Source organism: Triturus cristatus, chromosome 11, assembly GCF_964204655.1.
Source record: "Triturus cristatus chromosome 11, aTriCri1.1, whole genome shotgun sequence".
In the NCBI taxonomy this organism is placed as follows: Eukaryota; Metazoa; Chordata; class Amphibia; order Caudata; family Salamandridae; genus Triturus; species Triturus cristatus.
In genome coordinates this window covers 420,214,595-420,234,155 of record NC_140594.1, presented here as the reverse complement: position 1 = coordinate 420,234,155, position 19,561 = coordinate 420,214,595, and the positions used below count along the sequence as shown (strand labels likewise).

Sequence of the window (19,561 nt, the reverse complement as noted above, 5' to 3'; positions counted from 1 at the left end):
TAACCAGCAGACTGGGTTACGGAAACACCCTCTACGCTGGCATCAACAAGGCTCTACTATGCAAGCTCCAGATGATACAGCACACCGCAGCCAGACTTGTCCTGGGCATCCCATGACATGAGCACATCAGCAAACACCTGCGGAAACTCCTTTGGCTCCCCGTCAAGAAGAGTCACTTTCAATATACTCACCCACGCCTACAAATACCTCCACAACACAGGGCCCCAATACCTCAATGAAAGAATCACCTTTCACGCACCGAAAAGAAACCTCGCCCGCTCCACCAACCTCGCCCTCGCTGAAACCCCGTGCATCCGCAGAGCCAGAACAGGGGGAAGAGCCTTCTACATCGCAGCCAATGCCTGGAATGAGCTCCCTATCGACATCGGACTATCCCCCTCCCTCAACACCTTCAGGAAGACTCAAGACCTGGCTCTTTGACTGAACGGAACTGCTGTTTCCTGTGACTCCCTCCCTCCCTCCCCCCCCCCCCCCCCCCCCCCCCCTGTGCCTTGAGACCTTCACAAGTGAATAGTGTGCTTTAAACTCCCTGATTGAATGAAAGAGTGATTAGTGCCTGTGAGCCCATCCCATGTTCCTACAATCAGTGGATGTGAGAAAGTGTGTCCTCCCTATTTTGTGGACATATCGCTCTCTGTATCTCAAATGGGCATTTTTATTTTTCCTTTTATTTTCTTAGACCTAACTCCTTGTATATATCTGTCTTGAGGATGGTGATCTAGCATAGCCTCTGGGGCCAGATGAAAATCACCCACCCATAACATTTGATAGATGGATAGAGAAATCTAGGTAAACACCTAAGTAAGAAAACATCTTCTCCTGTATTCAGAGCATACATTTTATTTATATTTGTATCTAGGTGTTATTGTAGGGCAAGTGTAACTACTTTGCAGTTATCCATGAACTGTAAAGTAAAACGCAATGCATGATTACTTACTACTTGTAACTGGAAGCGATTAGGTACTTTTAAACATCATAACCACGCCGTGGTACACTAGGAGGGACACAAGATCTGGAGATAGGAAAGAAACTGCATTGGTCAGTAGGGAAGAAGACCAGAAAGGATGATTAGATCAAATGATAGTGCAGATGAGAGCACAAAAGAGAATACTGATGGTAACAAAGCACAACCACTACTCCAGATGTAGTTTGAACAAGAAAGTTTTCAGTTTTTTATTGGAGTAGTGTTTCTGAACATCTCGTATCAACTGGGCGAGTGTTCTGGAGTGTTGGTGTTGCTCCTGGAAGTAATAGCTTTGCTGCTTATGAGTTCTATACTTCTTAGTTTCTAACGTTAGTTTTGGGGCATGTCTCAAGTTATAAGAGGAAAGAAGAAACCTGAGGTCAGTATTAAGATAACTGTTCTTTTGGAGATGTATAGCTGTGTAAGTAATGCATGCTACCTTTAATGTAATCCTGGTTTCCAACAGCAGTCAATGTAAATCTCTAAGCACTGGAGAACGGTGGTCATATTTCCTTGCACCTCTTATCACCTGGTTGCTGAAAGAAGAACATCTTTAATGAGGATGAGGCTACTGTACCTAAGAGTAGTTCCATAGTCCAAACCTGGACCATGCGGCGGAAGTCATCTGTAAGAAGAAAAGACTTAATTTTCTCATCAAATTGTAGCACAGCTCTGGCTTTGAATGCAGCCTTTTCAGTCGGAGTAACCATAGACCACTGAGTCTCTCCAAAATCCAAGAGATGTTCTCTCTTTGGACAAAGGTGTGAATCCTGCACTGTGAAGTTCTGCTAGTCATTTCTTTTTCTAATTCAAATTGTGATTGAGTAAGATAAATGCTGTTTTATCTGGATTCAGTTAAAGAAGACTTACTGTCCAGTTCTGGAGCATTGTTAAGCAGTTTTTCAGTGAGGTAATTTTTTTGGGCGGGGTGAAATCTTCAAATAAATTTGTGTTACCTGCATACTGGTGATTACCACACCAGCCCCTTCTAACTTGAAACAGATATAGCTTAAACAAGATGGGAGCCAATATTGAACCATGAGGTACAGCACAGGCTACTTTGTCAGCTTTGACGTAAAACTACAGTAATACCAGATGTTTGCCGTTTGGTAAGGAACGATGAGAACCAACTCAACACTTCACGTTGTTAATCATGCGTGACTCCAGAACCTTGATGAGCCCATCATAGTCGGGTGGGTGTGTCAGAGGCTGCAGACAAGTTTAGTAGGAATGTGATTAATATTGCACAACATCTTTAGTGTGGCTGTGACTGTACTACATAGGAAACCTGATTGACAAGATGGCAGCAGGTTATTCGTCTCAATGTGATGGATAAGTTGAATGGCTACAGATTTTTCTTAAACTTTACCCGGCCACTGCAAGTTTGTAACTGGGCGATAGTTGACCATAATATAGGGATCATCCGGAGACTTTTTTTTTTTTTGTAATGGAGTCGTGACCAAGTTTAAGAGCATCAGGCCATGTTCAATAATATTAATGAGCCTTTCTTCCAAACTTCCTGTGAAAATGATGCATCTACCTTGTCAGATAGTACCTTATTTACTTCAGATGGGAGATCTTTATGCAGTTCTGAAATAATTCCTAATTTTTTCTGATCATTCATTGCACAATATTGGGTAGGGAAATGTTTTTTCTCTCAAGTTGCCATTATTAAGGACATTGGTTTCTTGAAATTTGGAGAGCAATATTAACTGAAATGCTGTCCCTAATATGTAATTGTCATTCTACTGTGAAATGTAATCCCTGTTTATCCACTATATGTATTCTCACCATATATTAAGTGTCTCAATTCTCAATCTCACTGTCCTGTGTGTCTCCTTTTCTTATGAACTGTGGATCTAGAATTATCTTCAGTCTTATTTATTTTTTCCTTGCCTGTAACAGTTATTCCCTGGTTACACTCCCATTACCTTACTTTAGCAGATTATTCTCTTGAAACAATTCTTCCTCTGAAGGTAGGGACAGAAACATTGGTGGTGTGGTGACCATGCCATGGCCAACTACTACCCAATGTCCCCTCCAACCCCACTTGTCACTCAATTGTTTCTATTAATAGTTTCGCTCTAGAACAAGCTCTTCGCAAATTCATGAAGTGAAAACCTACAATACGGTATTAATCAAAACTCAGCCAAGACTCTGTTCTTTATGAAAATAAGATTGTTTTAAGTATGGTGGGGGGGGGGGTGTTTGTGTGATGTTTCTTTCTAGTGATTTCCTGGGGTGTGGGGGGGGGGGGTGGTTGTAACAGCCCCACAAATGTTGGAGATGTCTAGCTGCTGTTACAGTTGAATACAGGTGTACCCATATCTAGGCGGTTGGCTGTTGAAGAGGACAAATTAATTTCAATGCCTTGCTCAGATACAGCAGGCAGGCCTTCTCCAATTATTGGGCATCACCACCTATGTCAAAAAATCTTGCTTATGACCCAAATGTTCCAGGGGGGCATTCTCAATTTGGGGACAGACATGTTCCGAATATATCCTCTGAGTAAGATTAACAATTAAACAGTTAGACATCATGGCATCTTGTGTTGCTCCCAAATTCAGTTACATGTTCTTTTGTTGCAAGAATGTTTTTACAGACAAAGGTGATGTGATAACTGGGTATCTAGGGTTGGTGATGGCCAGTGTTAAACACGAACTACAGTAGTGTATCACCATGTTATGGGCAGATTTTTCCTAGACTCACTATTGCAGGTTACATCACAACAGATGCCTCTCTTATACTGGTTTACCCAAATAGTCTTCCCACTTGAGGAGAGTGCTTTCTTCAGCAGAGACTGCTACATATCAATGTGTTGAAGCTAATGTATCTTTAGTTAGCTGTACGAGCATTCCAAACTAAACTTCACTATAAGGTGGTACTAATTTGAACAGACACTATGATCACCATGTGCTAGGCAAGCATTCGCAATAGTTATACAACACAGCCCTTTATCAGGCTTCTAGTACCTCGAGAGACCATGGCTGTCAAATTTAGTTGCCTTTCTGTGGAGTCAACAAGAATAGTAACATTTCATCCAGTTACTTTTGGGAGCTTGTTAACCATGTTCAATCCCGTCAGCCATGTCTTAACTCTTCAACCATGTTCCATTTTATATACCAATTTCTTTTTCATTAAGAGTCCATATTCCAGGTTCCAGATCATCTTGTTTAATCACATGGAACCTATACTTTATTCACCAGCATTTGTTATGAATTTCTTCAGTTTGTAGGGGTTGTAAGAAGTATATGAACTTTTCTTTATATTACACAATTATGTATTAAGAGATAGATGCTAGCTAGCTAGCTATTTATTAAGTTCTGGTGCCTGAAGCATTTTTGCTCTGGCAACTGTTGAGGTCTTCTAGTCAACCAACTCAAGCATATAAGAAAATATGATATCACTGTGATGGAAGAGCATGCTGAAATCACTCTACTAGCTTTGAAGGCTGTAGTAGATTCTGAAAGGGTGGAAAATTACATTTCTAAAAAAAAAGTGTGTCCGTGTCCCCGTGTGTGTGTGTGTGTGTGTGTCCCCATCTCCCCGAGTGTGACTGTTAGTTCTAGATTCCTTTCCTTGGAATTACCCCCAAGCATCAGACTGGATATCCGGAGAATTTTTCTCTTAGCACTACCCCTGTGCATTGGTAGGTGGCGTTGGTCGTGTCCATAGGCATGGTTGCCAGGATGACGTCGCAATGTCTACTTAGATGCTGCTCGTGTGTGCTGACGCCAGTTCTTTCTTGTTCCGTGCCAGCCTTGCGCAGATCCAGAGAGAGCTACCCCTTTAGTCATTTTTTTTTTTTCTTTCTGTTTTTTCTCGACTTTTGTAGACTTCTTTTTTGGGTCTTCGACTCCTGGTGTACGAGGGATGTCCCATCATCAGATCGGGTTTAAACCGTGCGAAGCCTGTTACTGCCTGTCTGTTACCTCGTGTTTCTTTGGTGCCTGAAGCGTGACCACAAACCGAAGTCGTTCTCCTACTGCCGGGCCATGAATCTGATGTATTTGCGGGAGCGGTCTGTAAAGTTGTTGGAGGCCCTGCAGTGGGCTCAACGTCGCTCGAGGTCCCGGTCGCGAGGAAGGTCTCGGGGAACTATCGCGGAACCACCACCACCATCATTCATCCTCCAAGTCTTCCAGATCCTCAGGTAAGTCAAAGCACAAGGAGAAGAAGCAGCGTTGCTCTTTGCTTTCTCTTGGTCGGCTGACGCGGGACCTGGAGCGTCGCTGCTCTCCAGCTGTCTTCGGAGCCTGCTCCAGGGATGGCTTCCAGTCCTCCACCCCCCCTTTTCCCTGTGCCGGAGCTTCCCCTGCCCGCTTCGAGCTTTCTACGAAGCACTACACAGCAACTTTGGGCAGCCCAACTCTGCCGGCGCGCCTTCGGGCCTTGCTGACTCTGCTGGGGATTCTGGGACTTCGATGCCGGAAGCCCCTGAGGATTCAGGCCTGGATCCGGATCTACGCCTGTTGACCTCATGGTACTTTTGCCGACTCTGCTGGTGTCGACCCTAGCCTCACCCCCGACTTGGACACAGTGCTTGACCGATGTCAGAACCGGTGCCGGAAGGCACGTTTATGCCTCTGTTCATCCCTGGTGTTCCTTTCAGGCCTGCTTGGCAACCAGTGGAGGGTGAGAAGGACTGGGAGGGGTGTGTAGACCCTTTAGCTGACCAACTTGTGGAGCCGGACTGGCGAGAGGACCTGGTTGACGCCAGTGGTCTGGATACCTCCCCAGACCTTGCCATGCTTTCTCCCCCCCTACTGTGGCTATGCGTCATATGCAGTGGTGTTTTGTAAGGCATCTGAGGCCTTGTGCCTGGAGCTTCCTACAGTGGCAGTCAGGACTAACCTCCTGACAGAGGTGCTTCAACCAGCAGCGGCCATCTTCTGAGCCACTTCTGCCTTTCAATGAAACCCTCTCGGACGTCCCTCTGGGCACTTGTTCCAAGTCCAGCACAGGGGCTTCTGTGGACAGGATGATTGCCTGACGCCACCGCTTGGCCGACCCACTTTTTCTCTCCCAACACCCGAGAGCTTGGTGGTCCAAGCCTCATCCTCGAAGGGAGCATTTCCTACTGCTCCCCCAGATAGGTAATGCAAGAAGGTGGACCATCTTGGGAAGATGTTTTCTTCTGGCAGCTTAGTGCTGTGGTCGGTGAATACCGCATGCCTCTTGGGCTGTTATACCCATACAGTGTGGGATACGGTTGTGCAAGTGCTGCCACAGTGCCCAGAGGAGAACCGGTCCGTTCTCGCAGTGGCAGAGGGTAGAGACGCAGCCAAATTCACCATCAGATGTGTGCTGGATACCGCTGACTCACTAGGCAGAACGGTTTACAGGATCACTTGGCCCATCTCCGCCAGGAAGTTGCAGCTCTCTTAGCCAAAGGAGCTATTGAAAGGGTCTTTGTGCCAGAAGTAGGTCGTGGTTGCTACTCCCACTACTTTCTGGTACCCAAGAAGGACAAAGGCCTGTGTCCTATCTTAGACCGCAGGACCCTCAACCGCTTCCTCCGGAAGGAGAAGTTTAAGATGCTTACATTGGCTCAGGTCCTGTATGCCCTCGACCCTGGAGACTGGATGGTAGCGTTGGACTAGTAGGACACATATTTCCATATTCCCGTCCAACAAGCCCTCCGGCGTTACCTACGGTTCATGGTAGGCCACGAGCATTTTCAGTTTACTGTGCTACCCTTTGGTCTTACAAGCGCCCCTCGGGTGTTCACGAATGTTGCAGCTCATCTGCGCAGATCAGGGGTTCCAGTCTTCCCCTTTCTGGGCCACTGGCTGTTGAAGGTAATCTTGCCCCAGGCTGTCGTCTCCCACCTCCAGACTATGGTGGACCTCCTGCACTTGCTGGGGTTCACTATCAGCATGCTGAAGTCACACCTAACTCCCTCTCAGAAGCTTATTTTCATCGGAGCAGTTCTGGATGCGGTGCAGTTTCTGGTTCATCCTCCTGAACAGCATGTCTGGGATACTTGGGCTGTGATACTGATGTTTCAGCCTCTATCCTGGATTTTGGTGAGATTGACCCTGAGGCTGCTGGGCATCCTGCATCCTGCTTGTGGTTCATGGCAGATGGCATATGCGGGCTCTGCAGTGGGATCTGCCGTTCCAGTGGGCACAGCATCAGTGGAATCTTTCTGACGTCCAGATTTTGGAGTGGACTGCACGTCAATTGCAGTGGTGGCTAATGAACCCAGATTGGGTCAGTTTCAGATCCCTCTCCCTTCCCCCAACAAGAGTGGACAGTGGTGACGAACGTGTCACTTCTGGGATGGGGCGGCCACCTGGGAGAGGTGGAGATCAGAGGTCTCCGGTGGAGTCCGGTCTCCACATCGGCCTTTTAGAGCTCCAGGCGATTCGTCTGGCACTGAAGGCATTCCTTCCTTCCTTCTATCAAAGGAAGAGTAGTGCAGGTGTTCTCAGACAACACCATCGCCATGTGGTACTGCAACAAACAGGGCAGGGTGGGGTCGTGTACAATATGTCAAGAGGCTCTTCGCCTTTGGACATGGCTGGAACATCAGGGCATATCCCTGGTGGTTCAACACCTGGCCGGTTCTCTCAGCCGTCAGTGCATGATGGATCATGAATGGTGTCTTCTCTCGGACGTAGTGCTAGGTCTCTTTCAGCAGTGGGGAGAGCCTTGGTTAGATCTGTACACCACCGAAGCGAACGAGCAGTGTCAGCAGTTTTGCATGTTGTAATTTCCAAGGCGGCATTCGCTCCAAGTTGCTTTTCCTCGCAAGTGGACCTGCGGCCTCTTGTACACCCTTCCGCCTGTACCCCTTCTGCCCAGAGTGCTGAAGAAGATGAAGCTCGACCAGGCCCAAGTCATTCTTGTGGCTCCGGACTGGGCACGAAGAGTCTGGTACCCTGAGCTCTTTAGCATGGCCATCGATCCTCCAATCGGAAGGCCTCTTCGGGAGGACCTTCTGTCGCAGCAGCAGGCGACGGTCCTCCACCCAAACCTGTCCAGCCTCCACCTCCTTGTGTGGAGATTGAGCGAGGGCAGTTGACAGCTTTTTCTCGAAGTCAGTAATGTCATCTTGGCAGCCAGGCGTCCCTCCACGAAGTCTGTATATGTCTGTAGATGGAATAAGTTTGTGGCATGGTGCACAACAAAGGCTGTGGATCCCCTTTCTGGCCTACTTTCGGAGGTACTCTTGTTCATTCTGTCTTTACCCCAGCAGGGCTCTGCTCTGGGCACACTTAAAGGCTACCTTTCTTCGCCGTCCTGATCAGCCTTCTCTTTTCGAGCCCCCTATTGTAAATAGATTTCTAAAGGGCATTACTCATCTTTCCTCCTCTGTTCATAAGGCCTCAGTGGGACTTGAATCTTGTTTTGACATATCTCGCATGCTCCCTTTGAGCCTCTTCATAACTGCCCTATCAGACTCCTTACTCTGAAGACTGCCTTCCTTGTCACCATCGCCTCTGCTTGCAGAGTGAGCTTCAAGCTCTATTCTCCGAACTTCCTTTTCTAGCTGTTTATCCAGACAAAGTGGTCCTCGCACAAGGCCGTCTTTTCTTCCCAAAGTGGTTACCTCTTTCCATATAGGACAGACCATCACTTTGCCCACCTTCTTCCCACCTCTGCACCCTTACAAGGAGGAGGAGGAGGAGAGGCTCCTCTGGCTGGTCCCAAAACGTGTGCTGTCTTTCTATCTCGACCACCCAAAGGATTTCCGGGTGGACGGTCAACTCTTTGTTGGCTATGTGGGCGCCAAGAAAGGTTGGGCTGTGCAAAAACGTACCATCTCAGTGGGTTGTTCTATGTATTAAAAGCTGCTATTCCCCAGCGAAAAGGGAAGCTCCAGTGGGACTGCGTGCCCTCTTCACCAGGGCTACGTCAGCTACTACTGCCTTGGGACGTGGAGTTCCACTCATTGACATCTGTCGGGTGGCCACGTGGTCATTACTGCACATGTTTACTAAACATTATTGCTTAGACAGCCAAGTCCAAGATATGGCTATTTTGGCCCTTCTGTTCTCCAGGATTTTCTGGTGTGAACTTAGTTTGCAGACCCACCTTTGCCAGGGTATCTTTCTAAGGTAAATAATCTATAACTAACAGTGTATCTTTCAGATGACCAAGTTACTTACCTTGGGTAATGATTTATCTGTAAGAGACATGTTAGTTATAGATTCCTTACCATCCCACCCATCCTCCCTGTTCTGTGAACTGACTTCTAGGGGTAGGGACTCACTTCCATGGCCCTAGTTATGTGCACCAGTGGTCCGTGTCTTGCATGAGTCTGTGCTCTGGCATGGAAAGTTGTGTCAGAACTGACGTCAGTGCTCAGGGGTGGCCTCTAAATAGTGATTGCAACGTCATCTTGGTGCCCACGACACCGATGACGGACGCAGAGTCGACCGACGCCACCATCGACGCGCAGGGGTGCTGCTAAGAGAAATTTCTGGATCCAATCTGCCGCCTGGGGGCAATTCTAAGGTAAGGAATCTATAGCTACCATATGTCTCTTACAGGTACATCGTTACCGAAGGTAAGTAACTTTTTCTTTTGTCTTAGTGTCCATTAATAGTAATTAGGGCTCCTGGTTCTATGGTATTTATATTTTTGTCATTTCCGTCTGTATTTATCCATTTTTATTTGTTGCCAATTTTACCTGTATTTATCCATATTTACTTTAGGTCTTGTGAAAAAAAAAATCTGAAATGTGTATATTTCTGCATTTTTTAACCAGTTAATGTACACTCGTGCCTGAACGCCTGACAGATTTCAATGATATATACCCACTCAGGGGGGAAAATATGCACTTGTAAGAAAATATGTAAATTTTAATATCATGGTTGTGTAAATCTACTGATGTTTAAGACTCTCTATTAAACTCCCTATATTCTTTTAAACCCCTTGCCTGTCAATCCACACAGCTATTGGCCTGGCAGTCATGACTGAGCATTTAGAATCTCTCAAACTATCTAATTTCCGTTTTTATACACAATAAATACAGACAGGAAAATAAATGATTTCTGTCTGTATTTATTGGTAAAAACGGAAAACCGGGAGCCTTAATAACCATGCTTGTTAAATTGAGCTTTTTTAAAAAAAAAAAATTTAAATTATATATTTCCCAACGGTAACATAAGTAAGGGTGCAGAACCTTTTGTGGCTAATAGCGGTCCCTTTACAACTCCACAGGGACACCTACTAACATTATCATTTACAATGCCAATCGCTCAAACTTTGAGTAAAGTGAGACCTATTGCATTACAAATGCTTGTTAAGAGGGTTGCTTGCTGAGAGCTGGATGCCTGTCTCCCTAACTTTGGTGTTGCTGTCCTCTGTGTGGTGGAGTGTTTTGCCAAACAGCTCAACAAGAAGCTTTTACAGCCCAACATGAAAGGGCACCAATGTGGCGCTGAACAAAATGCCTCCACCCCCTCCCTAGTGGGAGCCTGGGGCAGTGTTGTGGGAGGTCGAGGTGGGGGAAGGGGGAGGCGTGAGGGAGAGTCATGGGAAGATTAAGGATAGGCGACGGACCGCAAGAGTGAAGTTTCATTGCACAAGTAAACAGAACACTTAAGGAGCAAAGAGGCAGCCTAACTAAAACTAGAGTTCTCTCACCATATAAATAACCTGAACAGTAAAAACGCATGTAGCGGGCCAGTCCTCATGGGAGGATACAGAATGCCAAAAGGAGGAACTAAGTGTATTCACCAATGAAAAGCCAGCATTTGTAAAGGACAGCAACAGGGACCAATGAAAAAGATAGGCATTTTTTCAAGCCTATATCCAAGATACAGCATGTCACAAAGAGACCGGCGCAAGCACTGCCTAGGCGTGACCTAAAATGGGAAGCTAACATACTGCAATTATGGACCCTGGCTGAAGGCTAGTCCTTTTCCCCATAGGGCTTGGCTGACTGCCATGTCCTGCAGGTAGTGAAGGTGGAGTCAATTGACAAATAGCTTTGTGCACATTATGTGCCTAGTTCCCACACTGACTATCGGGTGCTGCTGTCAGTGAATAAAATAACGTTGCAAAAGCCTAGAAAATTTGCTGAAAAAAATTGTTAAAACAAATTTGTGCCTTGGTACCTCATTGTCAAAGGTATTTGCTTCTCCTGTCTTTTAGCATCATGTGCTTTCTTCCAGAAGTCCTAGGCTGCCTCCAAGGGACCTTTGCAGATTATAAGCGGAGTATGGAGACAGGAGGACTCTTGTATAAAAACCCTATTTACCCTCTTTGCAGCAAATTATATGTAAAACTGAAGGGGGGGAAAAAATAGTTTGAGTATTATTTGACCATAACATTATATCAACAGTTTTGTTCACTAGCTGCTGTCAACATGAGGATTACACCCATCTTTTCGTAGGAAAGAATGCTTCAAAGTGAAATGTGCGTCCTAGAATTACTTGAAAAATGAGGCAATGAAATGAAAAGTGCTTCTAAAAATGAATGAAAATTGGCACGTCCTTGGTTCGAAGAGTTTGCTCAGAGTGTAAAAAAGAATGTAAGAACTACCTGCCACCCTCCTGCATTCTTGGAATGTGGCTCTCTTTAGCTGCCCTAAATTGACAGTGCATGTTTTTCCTCTCTGTATGCCTATGCAAATATTTCAGTGACCTGTGGTCTGAGATGGTAGTGCTGATGGAAACCTACAACACTTACTCTGATGACATTGCAGCCTATTGGAATGGGCATGAGAAGCTGTTTTTCATAGTCAGTGAGGCTGTCCGAAGTCATCTAATGCATCTGTTTCCTTCAGGCTAGTGCCCTTTGGTCCAAAATTGATCCAGGCCAGGTTGGTACATTAACCATTGAGTTGCTGGCTGTTGAGAATCAAAGAGGAAGGTTAAAGTTACGATTACTTTTTGTCCCTAGACTTTTTGCACCCGATCCTTGGCAAGGAGTCAAAAGCACACATAGATTGCCTCCTTTTTTGAAGAAGGGAAATGCAAGGACGTTTATGTGCAGGGTAGTACCACATGGTGTACAGTGCTGGTGTGCACAAGCTCTGAAAAGCCCCAAAGAGGCAGTTGGAGATCCCAGCACTGGATGCAAGTCTGTTGGTAATAGTTAATGCTGTATTTTATAGCCTAGTCATATTGTTCTTTGGTGTTGGAATGTAGAATATGATGTTATGATATGAAACTTAGCAACCCTGTTCAGGCAGTTGTACTGAGATCCTGCTCGGGTTCCTTGTAGATCGTGTACTCTGATAAATCTTCTTTCTTCAACCCCTCGGTAGCTATATTGTTCCTCATCACATAACTTTCAGTGGCGACGAGTAGCAGCTAAACCTGGCTCAGCCCAATTTCAAGTATTCATTGGGAAAGGAATCTGATTCAGATGATTATGTTGAATTGCTTGCGTTATATGATAGAGCTGCATCTGACATCAGAAAATATTCTGTGATTAAGTCATTTCGACCACCAAAGTGTTAAATGAGAGGTGGACTATTGAGGAAAAAACAGTATATGTATCACAAGGCTGCCCCAGAAAATGGATACAAATATGGGGGAAATGAAACTCATACAGGGGGAACATATATGAACCTTCTATGCTGCTGGCACACCTGTTCCTGGGAGAATCAACACCCTGATACGCTAATGTTCACTTTATGTACACAGCATGTGATGATATAGAACTGTATGTAGTGTATGCCAGACTTTCATGACATTTGAATTGCATTGCTTGCACTCTGTGATGTTGTCATGGTCTTTATAAAAAGAAATTAATAAAACAAAAATGAGAGGTGGACTAAACTGGAAACTGATGTGGAGCCAGTAGAGTATTGCAGGGAGAACTTACCTATAATCTGATATCAAAGTTTGAAATATCTTTTAAGAATTGATGTGCCACCTGAAGAATTTATGTTGTAGAAAAAAGAAGAGCCTTATTGGGATGGAGAGAGCAACGAGCATTGGGAATTGTATTGGATCTGAACAAAAAGGAGAAAGTATTGGCAATACCGCAAGTTAAAACACATAAATGGTTACAGGAGTTTCCTAACATATTTGGAGACGGTTTGGAGTGTTCTAAAAATATTTACCCATAAGATCATTCTTAATGAGGGGACCACACTGACCATACACAAGGTACATAGTGGTCAGATGGACTTAGGAGGTCTTTTGAAAGAAGATTTAAACAGATTGTGTGAGAACAATTTTATAGAGCCATCAGGGGCCAGGGTGAGCCTTATAGTCCTAGCTCGCAAGGTCAATGGTAAGATCAGGAAGTGCATTGATCTTGGAGACCCCAACAACACAGGGGTTTATCACCATCCCTTACCCGATATAAATTTGTTAGCTAGTTTGAAGGGAGGACAATATAATTCAACCTAAGATTTGTTAAGCGTATACCATCAAATATTATTTCATCCTGACTAAACATTTGACATTGTTTGTAAAACTGGAAGGTGCTTATCTTTTTGTTCAAATGCCATTTGGATTAGCTACCGCCTCAGCTTTTTTGTAACGTGCCATGCAAAAAATTAGACTTACCCGGAGTAAGAATCTTCCAGGATGTCGTCCTAGTTTGGGGGTGAGACAGAGGGAGCCATGATGAGTTATTGAGAAAATTACTCAATATTAGATATAACTATGGAGGAAGTCGAAAAATTTAAATTTGCAGTCTCGCAGGTGGGGTATGTTGGACATAATTTGTCTGCAGAAGGTATTGGGCCCATATTGATGGATCCCATTGAGAATAATCTGCGTCCTCAGGACAAGGATCTGCTTCAATCCTTTGTAGGGTTGGTGTAGTATTCTGCTAAACTTGTAGATAATTGTTCAGATAGAGCGCAACCTATGAGAGCATTAATGCTAATAGGGCAAAAATTCAAACGGTCACTGGAGTGTCAAAAGCGCTTTTGAAGACATAAAAAGGTGCATTGTAAATGCAGTTGAACTGAACATTTTTAACCCAGAGATCATCTGTTATTGATGCTAGCATGCATGGCTTAGGTGCTGTGCTAATACCTATCCTCTAGGGGTCTGGAAAGAGTGGTAGCTTCCAGGACGATGAGTGTTGCTGAAGCAAGTTATTTCACCATTAAAAATGAGACTTTAGCCTGTTGTGAGGTGACCAACACTTTTTAAGAATTATATATGGAGTACGGAGTTAAGAGTTGAGGACCGATTTATAAGCCCTTGGTAGATTTGTTCACCATCAAAGGAACTGGCCAACCTACACTAAGAATAGCCAACTGGATCTATAGGTTGCAGGAATGTTTGTTACCAGGTATGTCTCTGGCACCAGAAGTGTGAATTCTGATTGTCTTTCTCGATTATTAATACTTGAGGAAAAAAGTAAAGAAAGTTGGTTGGTGACTGAGGTAGAGCAAATCTGTTTAAACACAGTATCGTAAGATGAGTGGAAAGAGACTCTGGTAAGGTGGGAAGTACTTTTGCAGGTGATGGATTTGTTACCAAGGAGCTGGACAACAAGTTTTGATGAGATACTGGTTTGACTGATTACAAATTAGTATGGTCTGAGTTGTTGTGCTTGAATGAAATCCTGAGACTTGGCGGGATGTCTTCTATGAAAGGAAAAGTGTGGGTGGATCTTTCCCAGATAGGTATGGATCGGGATGTAGAGCGGTTTATGAGAGGCTGCCTGGCTTGTGTTTGTAGTGGGCCTGGTGAGTGAAGTAAAATGTAAGGTAGTGGCAGAGTTCTGTGGGGAAGGATACACCGAAGAGATCATTATTTATAATGGTCTGCAGTTTGTACCAGAGGAGTTCGAAGGGAACCTAGTACATGGTGGGGTGAAACATTGAGTGACAGCGATTGGTTGTCTATATGCAAATGTTTTAGTAAAAAGATTTAGTTGAGTAAAAATGTGCAGCTGCCTATTGAAAGTTAGCTAGATTGCAAAGATGAGGTCAAGAAGATGGTATTGAGTTACAGAAGAATGCGCACTCAACTACAGGATTGTCACAATTTTTGTATTGAAGGGTTGAGTACCATATACCGGAGCTGTTCCTGGCAGGACGAAGAAAGGGAATGTGCAGATACTGAACAAGGCTAAATTGTGCAATAATGTTTGTGAAACTCAGATGAAGTACAGAAAGGGTTTGGATGGTGAGTTGCGGAGAAAAGGGTGTGAGTGGAAGCTGGGTGATTTTGCGCATGTTAGTCTTGACAGGTGTGAAAAAAAGGTGCATCCAAATGTGTGCAGAAAGTTTACGGTGGTATTAGATGATAGTAACAGCTGAAATGTGAGAAATGTTACAAGGCGTGAGGATGTAGAGCTGAAGGAATGGCAAAAAAAATAATCCGGTACCTCGTCCAGAACAGATGCCTCATAGAAGAAGTATGCACCAAATGACTCCACCTTCGAAATTGAAGGATTATGTATGATATTTTTGCATTGCCTTAAATGTTTGTGGGGTCAGTTAGTTTGTGTTTTTGTTGTCTTGTGGTGTTTATCCCTTGGTATTCTAGTAAATTATTATTGGGGTGGTGGGGTATTTTATAGCCTAGTAGTATTGTTATTTTGGTGCTAGAATGTAAGATGTGCTGGTAGAATGTGAAGGTACTAAACTTTCCAACCCTATCCGGTCAGCTTTAATGAGATGCTGCTCAGACTGGTCATATATCTTGTAATCTAATAAATCCTCTTACTCTTCATGAGCCGCGTTGTCCCTCGTCACACAACTACTCATTTAGGATCGATAGAGTAAGAACTGAGTCAGTATAACAATTTCCATTAACTTTTTGAAATCTTATAAACTAAAACATTTTAACAGTTAGTTCTGTCCCTGGGGGGGTTGTTTTCCTCCAGGTTCTTGCACAGTCTAACAGGATCATTCCCCTATAACATTGCCCAATAGCTCACAAATGTTAGATTCCAAGCAAAAAGTAATTACCAAATTTTCATCGGATATATTTAAGCATTTTGTTGAATGACTTGTTGCCTTTCATCCAGTTTAGAAAAATAGTATATGTATCTTGAGAGCCGATGTAAAATTACCTAACTGACTGTGGGTTCAGTGGCCTTATTTGTATGCTTGGTTTCTGGAGGTCAGAGTTTTTGTCATGTTAAGTGGCATAGTTTGTAGGAGCGTTTGAGAATTTCACATCAGCATGTTTAGCTCTTAAGTGAAAAAAAAGAATTTGTGGGTTTGTATTTGCTGATTTACCACTATTTCTAAAATTGTTGTCTCCACTTGATGTAAACAGTGGAGTTGCACTAGGCCTTCGGTGTGTGGGGGTAGTTGTGGTAAATTTTGATCATGACGTGGTGAAAGAATTTTGAAATTAACGGACTTTCAGTTTACAGGCAAAGGACATGCGTTTATATAGCAAGGCCTTCATTTTAGTACATATACTTGAAGACTAAATCGTAAGATGTAGTGAGCGAAGACCTTGCCAAAGTGCGAAAGATTGACTTTGTCTGTCGTCATTTTGATCATTAACTTGCTGTTCTCTCTCTTCCCCCCAGGGTGCCTTCTCAATACAGCAGGTACGATAGGCAGAACGAGCGTCACTATCCACCCTATCAGCGTCATCACAGGCCCTGGCATGACGAGGACTGGAGACGACCACAGAAGTGGGAACAGACTGCACCCGCTCCCCAGCACACCAAATTCTCTAATATGGATTATGAAGAGCCACAGTTTTCTCATCCACCAGCCCTCCCTTCTCCCATAAAGCAGCAACGGGGGGCAACAGGACGGCGGTCCCATGATTCTGGTGGGAAAAGTATGACTTATAAAAGCCAGAAACACAAAGAAACATGAGGCTAAAACATGAGCGGAACTTGCATCACAGATACGCCAGCTCTGCCCTTTCCATGCAGATAACTTTAAAAAACATACGCACTAATTGGCCAAACATGTCATTTTAGTTTAACAGGATCTTAACCACAAGTCGTATCATTTTCAGAGGGTATTTTCCAGACTCCCTTTGAGCTTCGAAACAATTATCTTGAACCTTGAAACTACGTAAGCGTCTCGGAGAAGCTAGCATATTTTTTTTGTTAATAAAAAGGTTTTTAAAATGTCAAACCTTGCTGCTGAAGTTTGAAGTTGCATGGACTTTTCTTTTGCACTTCATTGCAGGTGAATAACTTCACTGGTTTGCAAGATCGGCTGTTTTACTAGGGTAACTATCAGAGTTCTTCATTTCTTTTAAGTAGTTATTCTGTTTTTTGGGAAGGGCAGGGGGTTGCATTTTCTTTGCTGTTTGTGATGTTGATACTCCCGTAAACCTTTACATTTATTGTCCAGGATCAGGCAAAATCTTGCTAATTTTTGTTCACCTGTTTCCTTAGAGTGGATTAGACACCAGGGAACGAATCCTCAACTTAAAACCCTATCCTGCAGAAACTAGGGCAATGAACTATTAGACTCCATAGCATTTTAAATATGGCTTTTTTTTTATATTAATCCATTATGCACCTGTATTTACTCCTGTTGCAATTGCAGCTGAAAGTCTAGCACAAGGTACCATATTGGTTTACGTGTGAACAGTCTGTTACCTAGGCCATGCTCAGCGAAGTAGATCTAAACGTTACCATTTCATGTGGATAGGGCTTGCACCGTCCCAACGTACTCCCATATTAATGCTTGGTGTATATATCACCAGTCATCAGAATACATGTAAAATGTCTGTGTTTTTCTTCCGTTGACCGCATGGGGCTGGACATTGTAATCATGGATTATGATATTAGAAACTTGTGAATTCTCAGTATATCTTATTATTTGTATTTCTTTTCTCTTTGTTTAACCACTTTCCTACAAGCCTTTTACCCATGGACGTTTTTTCTTTTTGTACTGTTTTTCGCTGCCTTGTTTGATTTAGCTGTTACGTGAATGGCATGTATTTTTCTTTATTTAAAGTGCTTTTATTTTTGGTATATGCAACCCTAATTGTCTTCCCCCCCCTCCCCCCAATCAAACCTTTGAGAGCTGTCTAGTTCATAGATTCTTCAGTCAATGTGGTTTTGCTTACAATGATAAAATGGCCCTTACAGATGGGCACAGTACCTGCTCTTTGTTGGCCACCAAGCCTCCTTAGGAGTGTGAACAACTAAAATAGCTAAAGTCCAAGAATTTGAGGGACAAGGGAATTTGATGTTTGGCTATGCTGCTTGTATTTATGTAGCACATTTTACTGCAGGATTGCCGTTTCATTCTGATACGTAGCAGGTTTTGCTATTACTCAACTTAATGGTCCTCTTATCAGCTGTGGAAGAATGGCATGATTAGTTTGACCTGCTTGGATTTTGATTTTTGGTTTGCAGATGACACGTCAGCGAGAGTCTAACTCACTGGACCATTACTTTGCAGGTGAAATGTGCTAAAAAGCATCCAGTTCATGAGTCTGTCCCATGTGTAAAATAGAGTTTTATACTGAAAGGTCATCTTAGCGATGTCTGTTGGACAACATAACATGTATTTGTAAACCGCTCGTTCATGCAAAAGGGTAACTTGGTGCCGAATAATTGATGTTTATTGTTACTTAACTCGATCTGTACTGTTGGCATTTAAACTTGTGATCATGAGGTCAAACACAGATGAATCTGTTGGTTCTAGAGCAACTGTTTGAGGGCCGAACACGTATTGTCTTGATCACATCTTTATCAGCTTGTGATTGTGGAAGTCTTGCAGTTGGGGTGGACTGATTGTTTTCTGATTAAGGCCTGTGTTGCCATTGGGGAAGAACAGCATAAATACCTGAATGTGGAACATACCTACCCAATGTTACATGACAACAGTGGGAATTATGGCTAATATATTAAATCAAGAATTTGCCAAAATGTGTTATAACACGGTCAGGTATTATTCCTCTACATAAAGTCAGTATCTGGATTGAAAAAAAACATTGATAACATATCCCTGCTAAAGTTTAACAGGTCCTTTAGAGGGAATCCTTCGGCAAGCAGGTTCAGTAAAGAAATTAACGTTGTGAAGAAAAATGATTAGTCTTGAGAGAGAATGGCACAAGAGCTAATCTGTAAGTAGCTCAGAAACATGGCAAGGCATTACGCAATTCTTAAAAGAAAATCAGCGAAGTAAAAGCCTCTTATTATGCCAACAGGATAACCAGGGCAAAAAATAAAACCAATGAGGTCTTTAATATAGTAAAGGAGTTTTCAGACCCAGCATGCCTCAAGACAACACCGGCTAGCCTGAGAATGTGTAGCACTGGCCTGCGATTTATTAGTGATCTCCGGAATATCTACGACAATTCTACATGAGACAGCTGACATGTGGAATTGACTAAATAAGGATGTTCATAGTCTCCCAAGTATGTAATTTAAAGCTTCAGCACTTCCAGAAAGTATCTCTAAAGGAGTGGCAGAGATGGGAAATTCAGTTAGATCAGGATCACCCATAGATCCATGACCAGCCTATTCTTTGAACCCCTATGAAATCCCTACTGGAATCGGGGGCCCAGGCCTAAAACATTTCTAGACACTAATCAATACACAAAAACACAGGGACCAGTATACGTTAAGCTAAAATATAAACCTATATATTCATGTTGATATTATTTGTCTGAACCATTGCAAACTCCTGGCAGTCCACGGACCACAGCTTAAGGACCGCAGATATAGGCATTGAGAATAAGGCCTTGAAGTGGATTG

The 19,561-nt window shown here is 43.6% G+C and overlaps 1 protein-coding gene across 3 annotated transcripts in view; it reads left to right on the top strand.

Annotated features, from left to right (window-relative positions):
- Positions 1 to 18,730, top strand: part of LOC146784361 (RNA/RNP complex-1-interacting phosphatase-like) — a 141,818-nt gene extending 123,088 nt beyond the window's left edge. For all 3 annotated transcript variants that reach the window (XM_085636199.1, XM_085636198.1, XM_085636197.1), the window contains one exon: positions 16,412 to 18,730. In XM_085636199.1, coding sequence (XP_085492325.1) covers positions 16,412 to 16,709 — 298 coding nt within the window. In that variant the 3' untranslated portion in view covers positions 16,710 to 18,730. The remainder of the gene's footprint in view (positions 1 to 16,411) is intronic.
- The last annotated feature ends 831 nt before the right edge of the window (positions 18,731 to 19,561 follow it).